Below are 22051 nucleotides of genomic sequence, written 5' to 3' on the forward strand. Positions count from 1 at the left end.
ATTTTTTCGGTTTTATTTTTTTTTCTCTCTCTCTCATTCTTATTTATATTCGTCGACGTTGTCAGTTGGTTAAATCATAATGCAGCACAGTTTGTATGCGATGTTGGTGCTGCCACGTACGGTTTATGGTGTAGTACGGCGATGATGATTATCACAATGCACTTGCACCAACGAATGAAATCGTTTATGTATGAGTAAACCGTATAGATGGTACCGAACATTTTTGAATATCTCTGATATGCATTAACATAACAAAATAGATATAGATAGAAAAAAGTGCTTGTTTTATTAAATTCTCGATTAAAATACCGTTTGCTCAAGGTTCACCCTTTCATCTTGATTCCGAATCTGCTGAAACGGGCAAAAATAACCATTCGACTACAAACAAGTTTATCGAGATTGTTCATTTTATTTGAATCACACCATGCATAGTTTCCGAAACTAACGGATTGAATGTTCTATTTGAGGATGGTGTTTCAATAACGACGAATTTGCAAAATAAAATACCACGTCAATCTTCATGATTTGATCGAATTTTATTTAAATATTTGATTATACCACTTTCTATCCCGGGATGGCCATTATATATTCATTTAGTTTCGAATTTCATTCACTATTTTTCGACAAAGTGGCGATGTATGTATCTTAATGTGATTTTCTACAGTGAAATTCTTGTTAAAGCATAACAAATGTTGATTTATATACTGGATTATGGTAAAATTCTACTGTATTTCTAAAAATATTAAAATATAGCGTCGTGGATGAAATGCCATTGTATATACACACGGGATTTACCCCTTCCATATGGACTTCGGAATGTCCTGATTTTCTCCTCTAGAAGCCTGAGACCTTACCTTTCCAGACTTGAGCACGTCCAGATTTACCAAACATCATTGCAAGTTTGAGATCACATTTTCACTCACATATTTGGACATTTCGTTGTTTCTACTATAATTTCGGCAAAATTATTATGAGTACGCAGCCTTTTTTCGAAGAAATCACAACCTATCCATTAACCACCTAAATTACGGGTGGAGTACCCAAGAATTTCAAACCATTGAAATTTCAACGATTTTCCTAGCATTTTCGCCAATGAAATCATCAAATATTCAAAGAATATACTTGTCATTGTTTATTGTGGCTATTTCAATTCAATTCTAATGTTAGCCCAAAGAACATAAATAAATTCATGAAATCCCTTCCAAAATGTGAACAACAACAAGAAGCATTTGTTTTTTGATTTTGAGTTTGCCACACATTTCATATCGGCTTTAGAATGGTTGACTTTTAAAAATCAACCCATGCAACAATTATTGTTTTATAAGTTTTTGCTTATAACCTGGTTTTCGCAAAATCCAAATCATCCCGTCGGCATCGTTTTTCAATGACAAAAAGTCAAATGAGCACACAACTTAAAATAAACATATCAAGCATTTTGGACGATGACTAAAACGAGATGTAAACACGTCGTTTATGTTAAGCTCATTGTTTTATTTTTGAAAATATTTAAAGCTTCTTTTGCTTTGTTACGGCTGACAAATTTTGAATTTGATGCACCCACTGAGACAACAAACAACCATCCAACAACCAGCAACAATAACAACACAAACGTTGTGAATTATAGAAGAAGAAAAAATGAACCTGATTGGAAAACAAGTGTAATAAGGAATTTACGAAGCGAATAGAAAACAAAGAACTATTCAAAACGACGAAGAGGAAAGTAAGTGCGCACACGAGCGGGAAAAGATATGATATGATGCAAGAAGCAGCGTGACAACGACATTGACAGCTGTTTCCTTTCTTCGTGAACGAATTTCCCAGCTATGTGTCTTTTTTTGTGTTGTTCTTCATTTTGTTTGTGTTCATTTCGGCGAACGTGTTAGTTTGCTCCAGTAGCCCAAGCACGTCGGTAATAACATTTGCCAAGGATATGTTTTTGCCAACAGTCAAAAGTGATGCATTGAGCAAAGGCAAAATAGACAAAAAGTGACAACAACAATTGTAAACCGAAAAGTAACAGCACCGGCACCACCACTCTATGTATTTCGGATGGATATCCATCCGAGATATTTTAGAATATCTGGATATTTAACGCAACTGCACAGAGCCAGAGCTGTGTGCGTCGCACATATAATCTACGGTATGTCGCTACACGTAAAAGACAGACACAGTGTGACTGTGTACGTGCGACACTTGATACACATATACGTCGCGACATACCGTAGATTCTATTTGCGATGCACGCAGCTCTGGCGCTGTGCAGTTGCGTTGAATATCCAGATATTCTAAAATATCTCGGATGGATATCCATCCGAAATACATAGACTGGGCACCACCACCACCGCCGCCAAGATAATGTATTCTAATGAAAAGTCAAGAAACCAAGGCAATGCAAGGAGTGAGTGTTTTGCATTCACTGGCTAAAGAGAAGAAAAAATCATCGTTCATTGTGAAATACAGCATAAACAAGTAGAAAACGCTTGTATAATGTGCTCTTAACATTAAATTGTTGATACTTTTGTTGATCAGCAGCAGCGACAGCAACACCAGGATGTAGTCAAGCCAAAAAAATAGTATGCTGAAGAACATGCACCAGAATCTAACTGGAAAAGTCACTGCCCGAATCGATTTTACAGAGAGATAGAGAAAAAAGGACGAAAATTGTGTGAAAGAAGATTTTAGTAACTATTTTGTGTATTTTCAAGTATGCTTTTGGTTCCCTTCGTACACCTACCTCCTCACATAGTAACAGTGACATGGATCTAAAGAATGAGGAAGAATCATTAAAACAGCACAATAACGGCTCAAACACTGAAATATTAAATATTAAATACATTGAATGTAATTTTAGATAATATGATGATGTTTTTGTTGGCGTTTCGTTGTTTGTTGTTGTTATTTTTTCCTCTTCCTCTATCTGTGTCTCTCTTTCTCTCTCCCGATTTTATTTGTTTGCATTGTACGGTGCACCATAAGCTGATTGCTTGTGTACTGTGCGAGCACTAGTCTATTGCCTATTGTCAGCCAGCTAATATGTATCGTTGTTCGTGTCGAGCATTGTCTTTAGTCGAGTTGTATGTATGTGTGTGATATTCTGATGTCGTTATTTTCCATTGTTTTCGTTGTCTATCCGCTATTTTCATTTCAAATCCATTGACGTTGTGAACGTTTTCTTTTTATTCGCTCTATCTGTTAGTCATTCGTTCGTGCTCATTTCGTTCTCTTTTGTGCATTGCCTTGATGAGGAAATCTTTTTCCAAGTCATACATTTCATTCTCGCACAAACATTTTCGCTGTTAATGCGTTGAGTACATTAAAAAAGCATCTACCATGTAAACTTGTTCGCGCACAGCCATTCCTTTCGTCATTTTGAGCACGCCAATGCTCCACACTCAAATATAATTCCCCATAAATGCTATTCACTTTGGGATTTTTCGTTGCTATTTTCAAATGTGCGTCAGTTCAGCCATTCTACGTGTCTTTTTTTGCTTGCTCGTCCACAAGCTCTCTCTCTCTCTCTCTTCACGGGTATTCCTATTTTTCATTTCTCGTCGTGCAAGCATTTTTCTTCCTTTAATTTTTGGTGTTGCATTCAGAGTGGAAAGCACGAGTGAAAGCGCGATGCCGTTTCTGTTCATTACCGTTGTCGGTGTAATACTCTTAAATGTTCTTTGTGTTGTGATTTGGCATGCCACAAATATAAACTCAAGTACTCGTGTTCGTACTTCATTTTCTCGAGTAAAATGCCAAGAGAGCGAAATTGTAAAAGTAAAAACCCTCTCGTGCGCACACACACACTCCATACACACACAGCCAAGCATTGAGAAACTCGGAAAACGATGCACGAAATCGAAACAAAGCACAAACGATCACGTGTGCACTGCCAAAACTGAATACTAAAGCGCCTTACATCTTTAATACGACTCCAACTACTATTCAGGCAGGGTTTTTTTTCACTACTGCAATTGGTGTTATTGTTTTTGTAGTCCCTTTTCTTTTTCACAATTGTTTCCCTTTCTCTCTCTCTGTGTGTGTGTCTTTCTCGTTTTTATTCACCGCACGTTACAACGAAATATCAACGCTCGCATTTTTTTTCTTCAATCCTATCTACTTTTAGTCCAATGGGTAAAAGCGTTGTGTTTTTCCAAGCTCCCATTTCGTTCATTTGTTCAGTTTTCAATTTTCAGTGCACCGTTATCTGTATGGTTGTATCGCACACACAACTGTTTGGTTTGTGCATGATATTTCCGTTACTTTGAACCATGATTTTTCGTGTAGCTTATTTTGCATGTCGTCAATGATATACATATACTGTTATCCACTCGTACATTTACTCTTTTTTTATCATCCATTTGTACAATTCGATCGTTTGCTCTCACTTCTTTGCCGATTCAAAAGCTCGTGCAGCACACACAAAACTCGATTGTTGTTTATACTTTATACTTTTCCAATTCTTTTTTCTTGTTTTAATTTTTGGAAAACGCGCATTTATTTCAACAGTTTAGTTTGTTAGTATGCTTTCCGTTTTGTGTATGACAATGCAGTTCATAATGTTCAGTTTGATTTTTGTTTTCATTTTTTACTACCTGCCTTTGTGTTGGCTTTTTCTCATTGGTTTCTTATTCTTTGCCAACAACATACCAGGCAATCGAGACAAAGTCGCAAAAAGGGTGAAATTTCAACAAAAAAAGGAAGAAAGAGAAAAAAATGATGGTAAGAGAGAGGTAACCTATTTTCCGCTGCATAATGGAGTACAGAGAAAAAAAACAACATTCGCAATTTGTTTGCCGAACAGTTGTGATATCGTTTTGCTAAAGCCAAACCAAGAGCACTGCCATTATGTGTGTGAAGCATTGGGACATTATATGTTTTCTTGTAATATTCCGAATATGATACAAGTAAAATGAAGGAAAACAACATTTGCATTCATTCGATATCATCTAACGAACTGTTGCATAAAAGTCAAATTAAAGAATACACAATTTTTCAGCGTGCATTTTATGGTGCACTTCTAATTTCGCTAAGATATTATTTTACTTAATTCCAAGAAAGATTTTCAATTTTCGCAAATTTACCCGACCATTATTTTGTCATCAACGGAAAATATTGGGAACATTATCTCACACCACTTCTATTTCTATATCGATCCATGTGTGAGTTTCGTTGCCCTTAAGATGAACAATTCGCGCATCATAACCGAAGTTCATAGTCGAATAATTGGTTCAACAATCAAAGCATATGCATTGCGCCAATTGGTTGTGTGAAAAGGTTGTTGAAAATTGTGTCACCTGACTTTGTTTCGCTACAAAAATATATAAACCAATAATTTTAGTTAACCATCGAATGCCACATTAACATTAAGCAAAACAGCAAAGTGGTTTTGCAACAATACAGAAAAAAAATAGAAACAGGAAATCCGATTCGGAACAAACACGTTTTCTCTGCCTCGAATAAAATGAACAATGGCAGAATGTAGCTGAATAGCACGGAATGATTCCGTCGGAATCCAATGACTAAACTGCTAACGGGAGGAAATTAGTATGCACAATCAGTTCACTGCTCAAACTGTTAAACGAAAATTAAATTGCAGACAAAAACACACGGCACAAATAAACGAAATGTTTGTATCTCCCTTTTGCGCGGCAATACGCGACAGAAAAAAAAGAACTATTCAGCTTAAATTAGAAAAAGTTTCACAAACACATCAGGACGAGCAAAAATACGGCAAAAGCAAGGGGATTGAAGAAAAAAAACTATTTAACAGTGTATAGTAGTTAGATTTCTAATAGCCAGAGCTGAATAAAACAAAAACACAAATGGAATGTTGTTGTGGAAATGCCATGAAACTTATAATTGCTTTTGCTTTTTTCACCTATTTGAATACGGATTCCCGTTGAAACAACGACGACGACGTGCAGTGGCCACACGCAGAAAAACGACAGGAGAGAGAGAGAGAGAGAGAGAGATAGAGAGAGAGAGAGAGAAAGAAATAGAGAAGGGCAAAAAAAGAAATAAATCGACACGATTGAAGGGAACATTACGTTGACATGTTGTATGCCAGATTTGTTTTGGAATACTTTTTCTCTTTTTCTTTTTATTTTAATCTAAAATGACTTTTGCAATTCTTGAGGTAGTTTGTATCCGACGGTGAGGTATGAGCACCGAGAAATATGTTGCCTGATAGAAAATTAGTTGTAGAGGTCGAAACTTTAGCTTTACAAAGCATTTATTAGTGCGCTTTCAATCGCCATTAAACAGGGTTTTGGTTTACGGTTTCGGTTTTCCAACAAATCAAAGTTTTTGTTATCAGCAAATGTTTTACTGTAAGACTGTGTGTGTGCATGTATATGCGGTACATCACAAAAGGCTGGCTTTAATTTCCAAACGACAAAGAGTGTACATGTTTGTGGTGGCGCCTTAGTTTAATATCTAAATTTCCACCTGCATTTTATCCGGGTTTGCGATTTGCTCTACTGAAACATTTTTGTGGCTTTAAATTTTGTTGAAATCAAAGAACCTCGAATATGCTCTTGCCGCTCAATAACGTATTTCATGCACACCGATTGATGTGTTGCTGTTTTGAAGTGTACTTGTGCATCAAAGCGAGGCCGATTGAACCCGAACAACAGCAGCAGCAGCTGCACACAACAACATGACATTGATAGCATCAACCATTCCAGCTCAGAGACATAAACATTAGAAATTAAATTGAAACCAAAAACCAATGGAATTGTTTTGAATATGACAAAGTCTGAGAAAATGAAATTTTCAAAACCTTCTTCATAACCATCAACAAAAGTTAAAAAAAAATGAAAAAAAACCTTTTGTACAGGTTAATAAGATTGTAAATCATAATTAAATGCATTGAATCTGTTTGCGATGCAAAACACATAATCTAAGTGATGAGACGCACCGGTCGACTCCATATCAACAATTAAGCTTTCTAAATGAAGAATGCTTCACCTCACCGGATGAATTATTTTCGGTGCAAATGTACAATTGACATCATAATTACCTTTTTTACACACAGAGCTAATGGTGAGATTCCAACGACTTTTCTGTGAATATTATTTCAAATGAGATTGTTGTACAAATGACCTCAGCGTAATAATTTGCACTCAAATTACGTTAAACGTCACGCACAAATTGGGTGTTTTGTTTTTACTGTTTCAACTGTTGGTATTTTGTGTGCAACGGAGAATTTTTCATTGTTATAGGTGAGATGCCGATTTCGTTTTGGAGCACAAAGTGTGAGAATGTTGTGGAGAAAAGAGAATGTGTTTTGCTGTGACATCACTTGAATTGATATTGCCATTTGCAGCGATAGAAATGGGCCGAAGGGAAACAAATGAATAATGAATGATGCGCTACGGATTGGTTACATGGTAATTTTATTCATTTTCTTTGATTCTGTAGGCATTTTTGTTTCCACCACAACAATTTCGCACCATCAATTCAAATTGGTTACAAGAATAATAACACAATGTTAAATTGAATGCAGAAAATTTTGCCAGCAAAGATTATTTATGTTGGTTTTTTTTTATCGCATCTAACATCCATTAATTTGCTGGTGCCCTTCTGTCGCTGTTGGCATCGCAACAGCAGCCGCTGATGCTGTCAGTAGATAATGCGATGAATACATAACGGCTCATTCGAATCTAATTGTTACGATTATTACATAATTTTGAGAATTACCCGTTCGAATTAGCCGAGCGATGTACGCACGCATCAATAGAGCAATTCGGTTCCATTCTTGCTTTCATCGCACAATTATGTTTTATACTTTACGTGAAAATGAATTATACAATTGTTTTTTTTCTTCTTCTTTTTCTTCCCCTTTTTCTCATGGAACAACGTAATTTTCTGATTTCAAGAATAATTTCTTCGAAACCAATTGGACACGACCGTGCATATTTAATTTCATTTCACACCAGTCATGCACAGATTCGCGCATTCGATATCGTGAAATAATTATTAGTTTAATTTTAAAAAATGAAGAAAATGCTTATAAATATTACACAAAGCATATGCTGGATGTTTACAAAACAAACTCAATGTCGCCTTTTCTAATCGAAAATGTACGCTTTGGATATGAAAAGAAATCCGGAAAATGTGTAATTACTTATTTTTCCTATACATTAAATATTCAATACTTGGCAGCAGCATTTGTTCAAGAAATGGGTCTAGAACGAGTTAAGAAATCGATTTAATGCGTACAAGCTTTCAAATAATTAAAAAAAAAGTTTCTCGATAGTACATACATTCTGGGTTGCTTCCATTAAATACTACAACGAAGCGAAACAACAACAATTTCATCAATTTGAATAACATGCCGAAGATTACGGAAGTGAAACTTGCATGCTTTGTTTTATATAGTTTGATGCGAACAACAAAACTGAGGCTAAGAACAACGTCGATTTCATAAAATGGATAGAAATCGTCTGATGAACATTATTTATCGTCACATTACCATATTTAGAACTATTTCGTTGCAAAAACATTGAAACGGCTCTTGCACTTTTTCGATGAAAAATTGAGGATTTCCATTCGTTGGCATGCACTTTTAAACTTCAAAATCTCAAACTTGAAATAATCCATCTATGAAATGAGCAGAGAGAAATTGATATGATTTTCGTACCCATAATTTAATAAATTCTGACATACATATTCATGGCGGCGACCAGAACTGATTGAGCCAAATCATGAAATGTGCAGACTTTTCATTTTGAAGATTTGAAATGCTCTCTACGACGGAACAAAAAAAAAAAACTTTCCAGAACCAAAATCAAATACAGACTGCTGATTTTTTCCTGTCTCCATGTGCAAGAAATAAAACAAAATACTCTCCGTATTACGCTGGGGCACCGAACATACGAAGAAACAAAAAAAAAATCACATGAGTGAAGAATTGTTGCCGTCACTTTTGAAATGTGTAGATTTTCGCACAATGCAGCACAAATCATGACAATGATAAATTATGAAGTGCAATGTGTGTGTATGTGCACGTTCGTTTGTTATAGTTTTCTGACACGCAATCAAACTAGTTTTTAATTTGGAGTTTCATCATTTAATGCTACAGTTTTTGCAACTAGTTTTTCACCATTGTTTGGTGCTCTTCTTGTTGTTCTTATTCTTATTCTTTTGTACGCCAACCAAACATACAATTTCTCTCGCTCCATCTCTTTCTCTCTCCCTTTTTTTGTTTCATGTATATAAAATAAAGAATTTCATTTATTTCGTTCATGTGCACCAGATGCTTCAATGATTTTTGTATTTTTTAATGGCTAAGTATTTTCAGAATAAAAAAAGTTAATATTAACATTATTTTTCTCTCTTTTATTTTATTTTTTTTTGTTTCATATTTTTATTCTTGTGTATTTCATCCATTTCGTTATTGCAATTAATATTTCCAATCGATTGTTGTTGATATTTTTTTTTCGACGAGCAAATGATAATTGAGTCATTATTCGATGGCTATTTTATGTTTTCGGTATTTTTTCAATGGCATCAAGTACGAATTGGAAACCATGGGCAGCTGTTTGAAATATATAACTATTTCCGAGCTCCGACAGTGCTGAAGTTGATGGTAATGGTTCAGGATCGTCGGCCATTGAACGTGCACCACCCAGATATGATGTGTAATCGTAATCGCCAACAACTGGATTAACTTTGGAGTAATAAATCGCAGCAAACGTGGAATAAATCATCAAACCGGCCGTAAAAAGCTGAAATAAGCGTCAAACACCGACATTAAACCAAATGAATAAAAACGAAATGTTTATGAGCAATTGAGAAAATTTGTTGATATATTTGTGTTGCCGTCTTTTTCGGCGCAGCCACAATTTGAATGGGCAAATCGTTGATTTGTGTAGAAGAACAAAAAAATAGAATATCATGAATATTGAATTGTACCTGAAATGCAGCCCAAAATTTATATGATCCTTCCGTAATAATAAAATCATAATAGCCCTTTAATGGATCACCTTTGATATAACGGGCCTCAGCAACATCCGTCGAACTACCATCTACAACAAATATAAAAACACCGGTACATTTTATTGGGGAAAAAATACACATTCATTTGATGAGAAAAAGAGAGAGAAAAAAAAATTAATAATACTAAAAAAGAGCGCTGAATTTTTTTTATTGTGCAGCCATAAATCTCGAAACTGAAAAGGAGCAATCAAAGCGCTTTTATTTTGTCAATCGTTTTTGTGTTGTTGAAATAGTTTGTATCGGATTGAGCGTATTACGCGCACATTTGACTTACCGCTTTTGTCATTGCTATCGACATCATTTGTTGGCCTATCATTCGATTTATCGGTGATTGTTGATTGCTTTTGTTCAAATTCTGTCGATACTTTGCTCCAAACATCGCTAGCCGTCTCGATCAGCGTCAGCACTGTTTGAAATCCACTCATGCCATACGCTTGTTGCTTTTGTTGTTCCTCTTTAATTTTGTCTACACGAGCCACAGCTTCTTCATAGTCCTCCAAACCTTGTTCGTATCTACAATAGTCGATGTCGTTTTTGGTGCACAAAATAAAAAAAAGAAAGAGATTTTTTTTTATATAAACATTTATTATTATTTTTTTGTCCATCGTAACACTTGCCGAGGGAACAATAACGAGATTGCAAGGGAGGGAATAAAAACGAATAACTCAAATCAATGATGTACACAACTCATATATATATAATAGTATATACGAACTGTTCAATTGTTCAATGATGGGAAAAATACAAGTAAAAGAGAAAAAAAATATTTTCGCACACACACGACGTTCGATGGTCCAACATTAACAACAGCGCGTCGACAGTTCTACCGAACTGGGAGTATTCAATTGAAAGAGATTATCAGAGATGAACATTTCTTATTGTTCAATTTACTAGTCGGGAATGTATTTTTTCTCTCTCTGATTCGCACACTCCTCTTCTCTTTGCAATTCAACTGAAATAACAATGTACAGCAATCATTTCGACAGCAGCACAAACAAATAATAATGTTGAATTGTTCAACTGTGGAGGAGGTCGAAATAATATGAAAATAAATCGTGGCAACGACCATCGCCTACCAAAATTCCTTTTTTGTGAGTTGGATCTTCTGAATGAACGACAGAGCGAGAGAAAAAAAATGTGCCGGGCAATAAAAAAAGGTACCAAGAGAACAATAAGAATGGGCACAAAATCTGAAGCAATTCACCATTTGGTTTGTGTACAATTTTCAATTGGCATTTATAGGCTTTTCTGAACCATTTTATTCACTCATTCGGTCATCGATTATTTATTTCTTAGCGAAATATATGAAGATAAAAACGGTATTTTCAATCAGAAATCATCGAAATTGTCATACACAAAGAATATTGTTTTGTGGACGGCTTTATGGTCATTGGTAAACATCGTGCAAACGATTTCATTCGTTAGCAATTTATTATTATGATTCCGGTCATTTAAAGCTTATGCGAAGTTTATTGTAACTATAAATTCATTACACAAATCGTGAAGCGTGTGTATTATTTTTCCAGATATCTGTTTGGCTCAAAGTCTGCTTGAGAGAGAGGGCGAGCGAAAGGGAAAATCGCGCTTAAAAATGTTTTTCGGTGGAAAAATTGTTTTAGTGAAAAACTCTGAAATCTAGTAGAGTGTGCTTTTCAACGCATTGCACGTTTCTTTATCCAATTTGGGATGATTTGTTTGTTTCTCCGTGCTATTTATTTGTACATGTTCGTTTTTGATTCATCTTTCGTTGTGCGGCAAAATGTGTGCGTGTGAGTGAATTTTCTGAGATCCTGATTCTTTTGCACTTTTTCATTCTCTATCGCTGGCTTTCGTTGGGTATGTTTGCAAGCGCCAGTTTTGTGATTGTAAAGTGAAAACGATTCGGAAATGTGTCAGCCGAAAAGTAGCGAAACAATGTGATGATAACAATAAACGTTTGAAATGCGCCCGTGCAAAAGAGCGAGAACAAGAATAAGCATGTATACACCCAAATGAATCATTCGGAATGATAAACTAGCTGATTAACTGTCGCTGAGTTTGTTCAGGTCGCTGCACCAGAACAAACATAATTTAATGATGTCTGATGCGAGCACGAGACACACAAACAGCGAGAGAGACACACACACACACAGTGAGAGAAAAGGCATTTTTCAGAGAAGCATTTGTGTTAACAAATTGCAAAATCGTTTACCAACAAAAGGGATCTCGATATCATTCAGCAAGGCGAACACACACAATGCGAACAGGACTGGTATGGAACGAGTGCAAATGCGAGATTTCTACCTATATTTGTTTTTGACGCTTCGTCAACCGGCCTCCGTGTGTACAACCACTTTGTATAAACACAACCGATATACGATGGAATCGTATTGACGCCGAGCTCTTCACTTTGAATGCATAATGTGTGTGTATACCGGCATATTTTATGTTTTTTTGAGTTTGATTTGGTTTTGAAATCTACTCAAACGCGATGCCGTTCAAATTCAATTTCATCCTCACATATACACACCGTCTCGTTTGAGAAATGTGATCCAGAAAATGCCGACATGAGCATCTAATCGGCATAGAGCAGAGAGCGCATCATTATTTGGGGATTTGTTTGTTTGGCCATTGTTTGAATCATATTCTACGAAAGAGTTTTGAACTAATACACTGTATTTGTGATATAAATCGATGAATAACGGCGACCTATTGACATTTCAAGAGTATTTCAGTTCGATTGGACGTATTTAGTAAATGATATTTTGAAGGGTCGCTGACGAGACGGTATTTATGTTACAAGATGATTATCGCATCGCACACACGAAATGTCTAGAGAGTCTCTATGGCAAATATAATAAAGTTTCATTATGGTAATTTTTTTTATAATTGACACAGAGCACAAAATCAATTGTATGTTTTGGAATTCAATGTCAGTCCAAAGTTTTAATAATTCATCAAAAACATTCTTTTTTTCTCGGATTATTCGACATAATAAATACTAATTATCACTTGACCTGGGATATTTTGTGTAATTAGCTTAAAGTTTCGGTCAGTATAGGAACGTATGCTTATCATTTTAACATCTAAATTCAAATAAGGGAATAGCGAACGTAAAAAAGTGTTGCATAAGTCATTCGGGAAACATATTCTCGATACATAACTATACCAACATGGAAAAAACGAGGAAATAAAGATGTATGGCGTGTACGCCTATAATTGCTGTCAAACCAATTAGGCAAACCTTTCACACAAAAACCCATTTAAATATGTAAATCCACACCGAATGCGTGTGTGTTTTTTATCCAAAGCTTTTGGTTTAGATTTATGGTTAAATACAGTCAAATATTATTCTAAATAATTATTATTTATGTAACGAATATATATATATTATTGCGCGCGTGTGTTGCTCATGTGTGTATAAAGTGTAAATAATAATTTTCACTTTGTGCATTCGCCCGAGCGAAAGAGAAAACGAAAAAGAGCGCACCAGATAGAAGAGTCTTTGAATGAAAGCGAGACACGAATAAGAGTTCAGAATTTATATGATTACACCCCATCTAAATCAACATCGTATTAAATATATTACTTCCGGGCTCGAATTGGCATTATCACCATTATGATCATTCATATGTGCAAACGTGTGCTTGTGTGTTTTGTGCTTAAGTCGTTTCAAGCCATGTTGAGGTTGACAATGTCACATTTGCTGAGATAAAGTGGATGCCAAAGACGATGGCAATTTCAAAAAGAATGTTCACATTTCGAACCGCAATTAAATGTGAAATTTCATTTAAAATTTTCACATTGCACAATCAAATACGGAAAATGTAAACAGCATTCATTTCAAATATTCCCATTCGAGACAGATAAAGTGTGTGGCATGTGTGGGGAGGTGGGGGTGTTTAAGGCGCCTGTTTAACATTGCCTCTGAAATTTGTGTTTACTGGATTGGTTGTATGTTTGGCAATAGGATTACCAATGGTGTAACTTTCTGTTGCGCCGTCTTTATTTGCCTGCAACCGTTAATGTGTTTTCCACTCGTTTGTCATTCTAACGATAACATTTTCCCGTCTTAACATTGAAAGCCATTGCAAAAATTGCTGGGTACCGTTCGTGCAGTCATTTGTCTGTATTTCAATTTACAAGTGAATAGAATACACAGAGAGAATATTGCTGATCCGTTAAATAGAAATCATCCACTAAAATAAACACTTGCACAGTTGACATATGTTTTTCGATGTGGTTGTACACCACATTCTTTTGGTGCACTGTTATGACTGTTACATTGCTGAAAGTGTTAATCCGTAGCTGTAAAACTTTTAAACTTTTCAATTTCAAATGCAACAAAAAAGGGGTACCACGATGCATTGAGCATGGTTGCAATGCGAACGACTTTTGACAGAAATAGAAATTCATATTTAAACAAATTGGTTCGATTTTGTCGCAAGTGCTTGTTGAACACAACCATTTCGTCAGACGTATCGTGTTTTTCCAACTCATCTCTCTCTCTCTCTCTCTAGCATGACAACCGACACATTCGCGCTTATGACGATAAAACCAAAAATACACCAGTGACAGACAGTGTGAAAATCAAGAACCAAATCGAATGCACGTCTAACACTTTGCTTAATAGATGTTTTCTCATGCATCAACTATCAAGTGGCAGAAAAACGTGAATGGCGAAAAACCATTTCGAGCAAATTGAACTTTTCGACAATAACATTTCGTTGAAATGGAAAATACACTCTCGATGTGAAAATGGCATGTTTGTGGCATAAACAACACATATACACTTACATCAATGCATTTCATTCACGGGATACATGCTCGCTCTTGCTCACTCGCTTGCACACACTCGCTCGTTTTTATCTTCAAATGATGCGAAAGTGTTTCCCAGTTGAAATCAAAAAGGTATTATAAATATCCGAAAGCGCGTTATCATTCTCTCTTCGTCTCATTGATTCCCGTACATATTTAGTCTGTATGATTGCACGGCGTATGTGACTTGCTTCATTATGTGACATGTGTTTCATTTGACAAATTTATTCAGAAAATGTAACTCATACACACATACACGCACATCAAGCGTCAATAACATAATGAGTTCATTCATGACACTGGAAAAATGACGAAGAATAGCGAATGCGAGAATGCATATACAAATTGAAACACACACGATGTTCAACAACCATTATAGAACACACAAAACACCATCGTACACACAGCAATGACAACGGAAATGAATATCATCGCATAACCATACGAAATATATTTAAGCTATTTGTTTGCACAAGCAAACGAATGAACTACGAACTACCTCACTCACAAAAGAGAGAAAAAAAACGAAAATATACAACCAAACATTTTCGGAATTTAACATTTGGTGAACGGGTAGAGTTTTTATAATCGTTGGGAGATCGGATGCATTCCATTTTAATGACACCCACATCCTGAGACCCGGAATGTCGTTGGCGGTGGTGGCGACGGCAATAACAGCAGAAGCAATCGTCGTTTGTTGCATCTCTTTTGTGTAGTTCAAGTTGTCAGCATTATGTTTAGTTGAGTGCTAAACAGCGAACTCTCAAGCTTAAAGTAAATATTATTATTTGATTCAGAAATGATGATGAAGCAAACATTGCCAAAACACACCCAGTTTTAGCTGTGAATAGACAATATACATTGCTTTGGGCAAAAGTTTATTGAATACAACGTTGACATTTCTAACAGCAGCTCTCCTTTTTTTCTCGTTCTTGTTCGGGATTTATTTTTCAAGCGACTTAAAGCGCAATCCGTATAAAACGAAAAGAATCATTGAAATGAGAGCAAAAATGTACTCTTTATATGTGTGAAAAACTATTATTTATATCGATTAAGGAAAATTCGAAAATTTTATGGCGGAATGCGCTCGGAACGAAAAACCAATATATGATTTAGTTTGGGATTTGCATGCGATAAATGTGCTGCATGTGAATTTAAATTTCTCTCTCTCTCTCTCTCTCTCTCTCTCTCTCTCGTGATGATGCTTCGAATGCTTCTAACGTTGCTAAGTACTTCCAAATCCATAGATTGAGTTTTGTGCAGTTTGTTATACAGTGCAAATAGAATACCGAATGTATACTAGTTTTTGCAGAGAGTGGGAGACCAAGAAAGAGAGAACGGGAAAACGAATGAGCAGAAGTTCTTTAACAATATGTACACAATCCGCTCGATGTCTTCAAAGACGAAGGGCATATGGACGAGAGTCGAATTTGGTGCAAACGTGCAAATGAAAATCAACACGTTCCGCATATATTGGGTACTTAAACTACTAGTTAAATGTTACCGTCTCCGGCATTTACTTCATTCAAATGCGCTTCGGATATGAGAATGGATTCGGGAGAAGTGGGTAGAGTGAAACAAAAAAACAACAACGATGAAAACTTTTTCCGTTTGCATTGCTTTACAACCGAACTTTACCGTAGACCATAAGTCAAATTCAAATCATTTATGTTCCAAAAAGGGAAGAATGGCGATAATGGTCCCTTTTATTCCCCCTCTTTCTCTTGCCCACTCTTTCTTGCTCCAATTCGACATAAATCGCCGCTGGCCAATCGCTCACCATGAAAAATACACACACATTTCTCATTCCGAAAAATATATGCACAACACGATTTTACAATATAAAAAGCATTTAGAGACGATAAAACATAAGTCTTTGTTCGATTATATCAATAAACAAAGTTTGCAAGCGAAGGATTCATGCTTGTTGATTTCCAATAAATTGAAGAACAAAAAAAAAATTGCACAAATATACGGAAAATATGCACAACTCGACCGTACACCACTTCAAATCGATGCGAAAAATTATTTCGCATAAAACAAAATTGCCATAGTTATTTATAGTGAGAGTATTGCATTTTTAAGAGCACTTTTCATTCATTCAGTTTCACGCTGTAACGGCTAATGAACCAGACTTTTTTTTGCATAATTCACTCCTCGGCAAATTCACGGGCATCGCTTTCGGCCAGATTTTTTTCGGGGTACTAAAAAATACTTGAACAGTCTCAATGTATATCGTTTTTATGCAACGTAACGATGCCAAACGAATTCTTGTACAAAGAGAAAATGTACTGTCACATTTTCCAAAGACAAAGGCTGATTTTTTTAAAGTATGAATTTATGCACTTTCATGCATTTTTTTATATTATCGTAGATTATTTTTCATTAACGAAACCAGCAATGACAGAATGGAGAAAAATGTGTATTAAAATGCAAAAAAAAAAAAATTGAAACTACAAGGGAAAAATTAAATTCGTAGAGAAAAATTGTGATACTTTAAGTATCATGAAATGTGAACCCCATTATTTTTTATGGCATTTAAACTAAGACATTTCTTAGAATTGAAATGGCACATTTTAATTTTTGCATCTTCAGTCAATTCAGCTTAATGGGGTTTTTCTTTGCAGTTGAATCAACTGCGATTGCCATGTAATATGAGATGTGGTTCAGAATTGCCCATATGAATGTAATACATTGATTGAAATGACATTTGATTTTGCTTTTATTGTTTGACAGTGTCTTTATCGAACCTTTTCTGTAACCTTTGCTCAACCTTGAATTTGCACACATACACAATAAAAAAAAGCATATCTTTCTTGGTCTGTCTCATTCGCTCTCTTTCCTTAGTTCAAAATGGTAAAATACACACACTGTTGCTATCACTTCCAATGAAACGACATGACGACAACGAAAAATCGTAGCATATCTTAATGGAATGCAATGATAAACTGATTTTTTTCTTTTCCTTTTGCGTTGAAAGATGAAGATTTAACGACATCATCGGTAAAGCATTGAACTGATTGTGTGTGTGTGTGTGAAGATGTGAAATATTGTTGGCTGAATGAAACACAAAATGAAAAACAAAATGTATCGCAATGAATTTTTTTGGGGAATCAAAAAACGCATCAAACGTTGACATTTATCCTCGGTGTATCGTTTTGCATTGGCAATAAGATACTGTCGAGCGAAGCAAATAAAGTGAAACATAAAACACAAAGGACGAACGACCAAAGACATTTCGGAATATTTTCATTTTAAATTGTGAATGCAATACAGACACCACATAAAAATTAAATAAAGAATAATCTCTTGTAAAAAAAATGAACACTCATACAATGAATGAAGTAAAAGAAAAGTAGAGAGAGAGAGAGAGAAAGACAGAGAAAAACACGACGTTTCGAATAATGTGGAAAGAAGCATCATTTGGCTGTGTGAAGGAATTTCGTAGCAGCTTTCACCGATTACTAAGTTTATGTCATCAAAGAGGATTATTCTGGGACGATTTTTTCCCCTCTCTTCTTCTCTTTCTCCCCTCTGTCTGTTTTTGATTTTTTTTATTCGGCATTAAAAAAACACATTGACGTCTTAAAAAATTGTGTAAAACAGAAGAAAAAAGTATATACTCAAGAATTCGGTCTCGCTCAAGCAAAACGATTGTTTTTCGCTTCGAGTGGAACATTTGTGATGAGTTTACGAGTTGTATGTAAAAAGTCGCACACTTTCCAAGAAAATTGGTTGGGAGTTCTTGTGTATGTTCATATTTTTTTCTTCGAAAGGGGGGGGGGGGGTAGATGAATGTTTATATACAATGCGATAAGAACAGATAGAATGAAATAACAAAACAGAAAAAAAAACTCGGATGAAGATAATAATGGAAAGCGTCAAGCGAAAATAAATTAAAGAAAGTAAAATGATACAAAGCATTTAAATTAAATAATTTGGATAATACGATTTTTTCTTCTCTCCTTTGGTACCGTACTGCTGTTGCATATCTAAAATGATCAGCATTTTTTCGCATTCATCGTCTCCGTCTCGATCTCGATGTGGCATGCCTGAATTTTCGGTCGTTGGCCACATCATTTCGTATTGTCCATGCATAAGTCTATTATGCAAGTCAATTCCCTCGTTATTCTTTTTTATTATTCTTGTATTCGGTCGTTTGCTTCGGTTTGATCCGGTGGCCATTCACAGGGCTAGAAACATTCAACCAAATCTCTTTCACTCTTTTTCACTCTTCATATTCCGTCTAGCTCTAGCCCCGCTCACCCACGTTTGCCGTACAAAATTCCCCCCAATACACATTCAAATACATACAATTCCGAATTATAATTTTATCTTTTCCACTCACTCGCACACAGTGAATGCAATGTTTCACTCGAAAAATAAGATATCTCGAATAATGTTAGTGCGTAAAATTGTACGGACGATATATATATATATGCATACCTGTTCGGTAATTTTGTGGTGTGAATCTTTGGCGTTGTCGCCACAAAATTATGCTCATCTAAATGTAAATATTTTCTCGAATTTTCCATTTCAAATGAATGCTGATCCGAATGTTGTTGCTGTTGTTTTTGTGGATGGTGATGGTGTTGGTGTTCATTGTTCGAACGTTGGTTACCATTATTCCAATCCCTCGATGGTGTCGACAATGAAGGTGATAATACCATTATGCTATCGTTGCGATTGTTCTTTTCGAAATGGTTAAGGTTATTGCTTTTCTCTTCGTTAGCTGCATTTGCTTGCATCTCGGTTGAATTATGCATGTTTGGTGATGCATTCGATGCTCCCTGCAACGATGACACCACATCGCCGGTTACTACAATCACCGATGGTTCTGATGCTGTTGCTGTTGCTGTTACTGTAGTTGCACCAAGTGTCACCAATAGCACCAACAATGTACTTGTTGCACATAAATAAAATATCGCCGAAGCGCCAACGTTATTATTTAATGACATCATTTCCAATTCACTGTTGTTACAATCTTTTCGTTCGGTTGCACTTCGATAGTTTTACCAAAGTGTGTTGTTGTTGCTGCTGATGCTTTTGCCGTTATTGCTGCGTCTACTTCACTGCTACTTTATCGTTCCGTTATAATATTTAAATGTTTTAGCGATATGTCAACACCTCAAGTTGCCACACAGATAAATCGCTTCTCTTGCACGCTCAACCCACCGTCTTTCGTAGCAATACAGAAAAACCTAATGAACACAAAACAGTAAACTTTAATTTAGCGCCCTGTGCAACTTTCATCGCATCGGGGAATTTTTTTTGGCAATTTCAAACTATTCTCTATGGTTTTTAAGGTGTGGGTGTGTGTATATATGCGCTTGTTCTCGTGTGCATACTCTATATCTGGGTGATCGATGCCATTTATCACAAACAGTGTTCGTTCGTTATCTATTGCTTCGATTGGGTGGCTCTCATCAGCGTGCAATGCTATTGATTTTGTGACTAATGAACGTTTACATTATACCCTCTTTCACATTTTCCGAACCCATTTTTTCACTACCATTATAGGTTTTTTTTGCTCTTCTCAGCCACTTTATTTTCTTTGAAATTGAAAATAATTTTTCTGACTTTTACAAATGATATCATTTTGTTGAGAGCAACATGAAAAAAATAAGAAATTCTATGATCTTTGTTTGTATGTGGCGAAAAACAAATTGCATGACTTCGTGCTGCGTCAGTTGAACTGAATACGAGACATCGACAGATGATTTTTTTTTTTTTTCGATTCGAATTTGGTGACATGATGGAAGAGAAAATGAAAAGAAGACGTACACACACACCAAAAGATGTATTTTGAGTTGCAGCAAGACAGTAAAAAAGTAACAGAAAAAAATATATAAGACGAAGATGTTTGGGAAAAGTTTCTGTGAAAGAGCGAGAGAGAGAAAGGATAAAGTTTTATGCTCGTCTTATGTTTGCAGCAGAGACAATCTTAGCGTCAATTCGTTTTCATTGAATGAACTTTTCAAGCGGCGCGCCGTTCAAAGCATCTTCAATAAATTCAAAACTTTTTCCTTGTTATGTAACAAACGTTCTGTGTCACTGCACACCAAACTTGAACCGAGCTCGTATTCTTCTTCTTCTTCTTCATTTTTATTCTCAGGAATGAACCTTTTATCATTTTGGCAAAATGGAATTAAATCAAATAGTTTGGCAAAAAGAAGCACGAAACAAAAAATAATAATAAAATAAGATATAAATCTTTTGCATTGGTAGCACACAATACACGCACACACACAGTTTGTTGCAATTCTTCTTTATTTTCGTGGGTAGAAAAATCTTGTAATATGAAAAAATACGCACAATGTTTTTTAAGAAGTTGAAAGTTTTTCCACACTGAGACTACAGCTTTAAAAAAGAACTTAATTTAAAACACCATTTATTTGGTTTGTTATCGAATGGTTACGTTAGATGTTCGATGGAGAGAAAAAACGTAGTTTGCTTGATTCACTTGGAACGTCAAAATTACAAATAATGCTCTAATTTGATCGTTGGCCGATACGAAGCCACAGAATATTACAGACTTATGCGGTGATGGAACTTGCTAAAAAGCGAACTGAGGAGATACACAACGTAAAATATCATTTAATAATTGTCTCCCACTTTACAGCATTCAAATACGCACACATGCTCACTTACCGATGCTTGGTCAATGCCAACGAATGGCCAATGGGTCCTTAGTGACACAAACTGTTTAGCGGTACGATTGTTTACTTTAAAACGGAACTCACTCGATTTCTGTGCATGACATACTAAATATCTACGGTAAATACACACGGACTGTGTTATTATTGCTGTTGCCTTGGCCACAATGAAATTTATCAAGTTGTTGTCATTTGTTGTGAATATACATTTTGGGGCCGGATTTTCGATGCGTTCCAAAGTCAAATGTTTACGTGTTATTACAGGGCATGGTTGAACGGCTCATAATTTGGTCAACTAAAAGCGCCACATGTGCTGCAGTTAATTTGTCTATCATGTTGATAGCGTTCATTGATCAAAATGACAAACAGTTTATCATCACGGCCTTTTCCCATATCAATTCTTTAAGGATGTTGTCGACGACACAATTTTATTGCAAATATTTGGATGGCATAAGTTGCAATGTCAAACTTTTGCATAAATCAATGCATGCTACACTCACTCATCGACTGATTTTCGGATTTATACCAAAATATCTGGTATGCATTCACAACATGACCAAATGCTAAATTAAAACTAAATAAATAGGTCAGTTTGATTCATT

The 22051-nt window shown here is 35.6% G+C and overlaps 1 protein-coding gene across 1 annotated transcript; it reads right to left on the reverse strand.

Moving 5' to 3' along the window:
• Nucleotides 1–9350: 9350 nt before the first annotated feature.
• Nucleotides 9351–21314, reverse strand: LOC116341055. The gene is made up of 5 exons (XM_031767908.1): nucleotides 21109–21314; nucleotides 19240–19994; nucleotides 10271–10509; nucleotides 9913–10025; nucleotides 9351–9725 (listed from the first exon to the last, which is right to left on the reverse strand). The coding sequence occupies exons 2-5, from the start codon at nucleotides 19752–19754 to the stop codon at nucleotides 9480–9482; spliced, it is 1113 nt and encodes a 370-aa protein (XP_031623768.1). The 5' UTR covers nucleotides 19755–19994; nucleotides 21109–21314; the 3' UTR covers nucleotides 9351–9479.
• Nucleotides 21315–22051: the final 737 nt, after the last annotated feature.

Source organism: Contarinia nasturtii, unplaced genomic scaffold, assembly GCF_009176525.2.
Source record: "Contarinia nasturtii isolate CC-2019 unplaced genomic scaffold, AAFC_CNas_1.1 Cnas_scaffold_695, whole genome shotgun sequence".
In the NCBI taxonomy this organism is placed as follows: Eukaryota; Metazoa; Arthropoda; class Insecta; order Diptera; family Cecidomyiidae; genus Contarinia; species Contarinia nasturtii.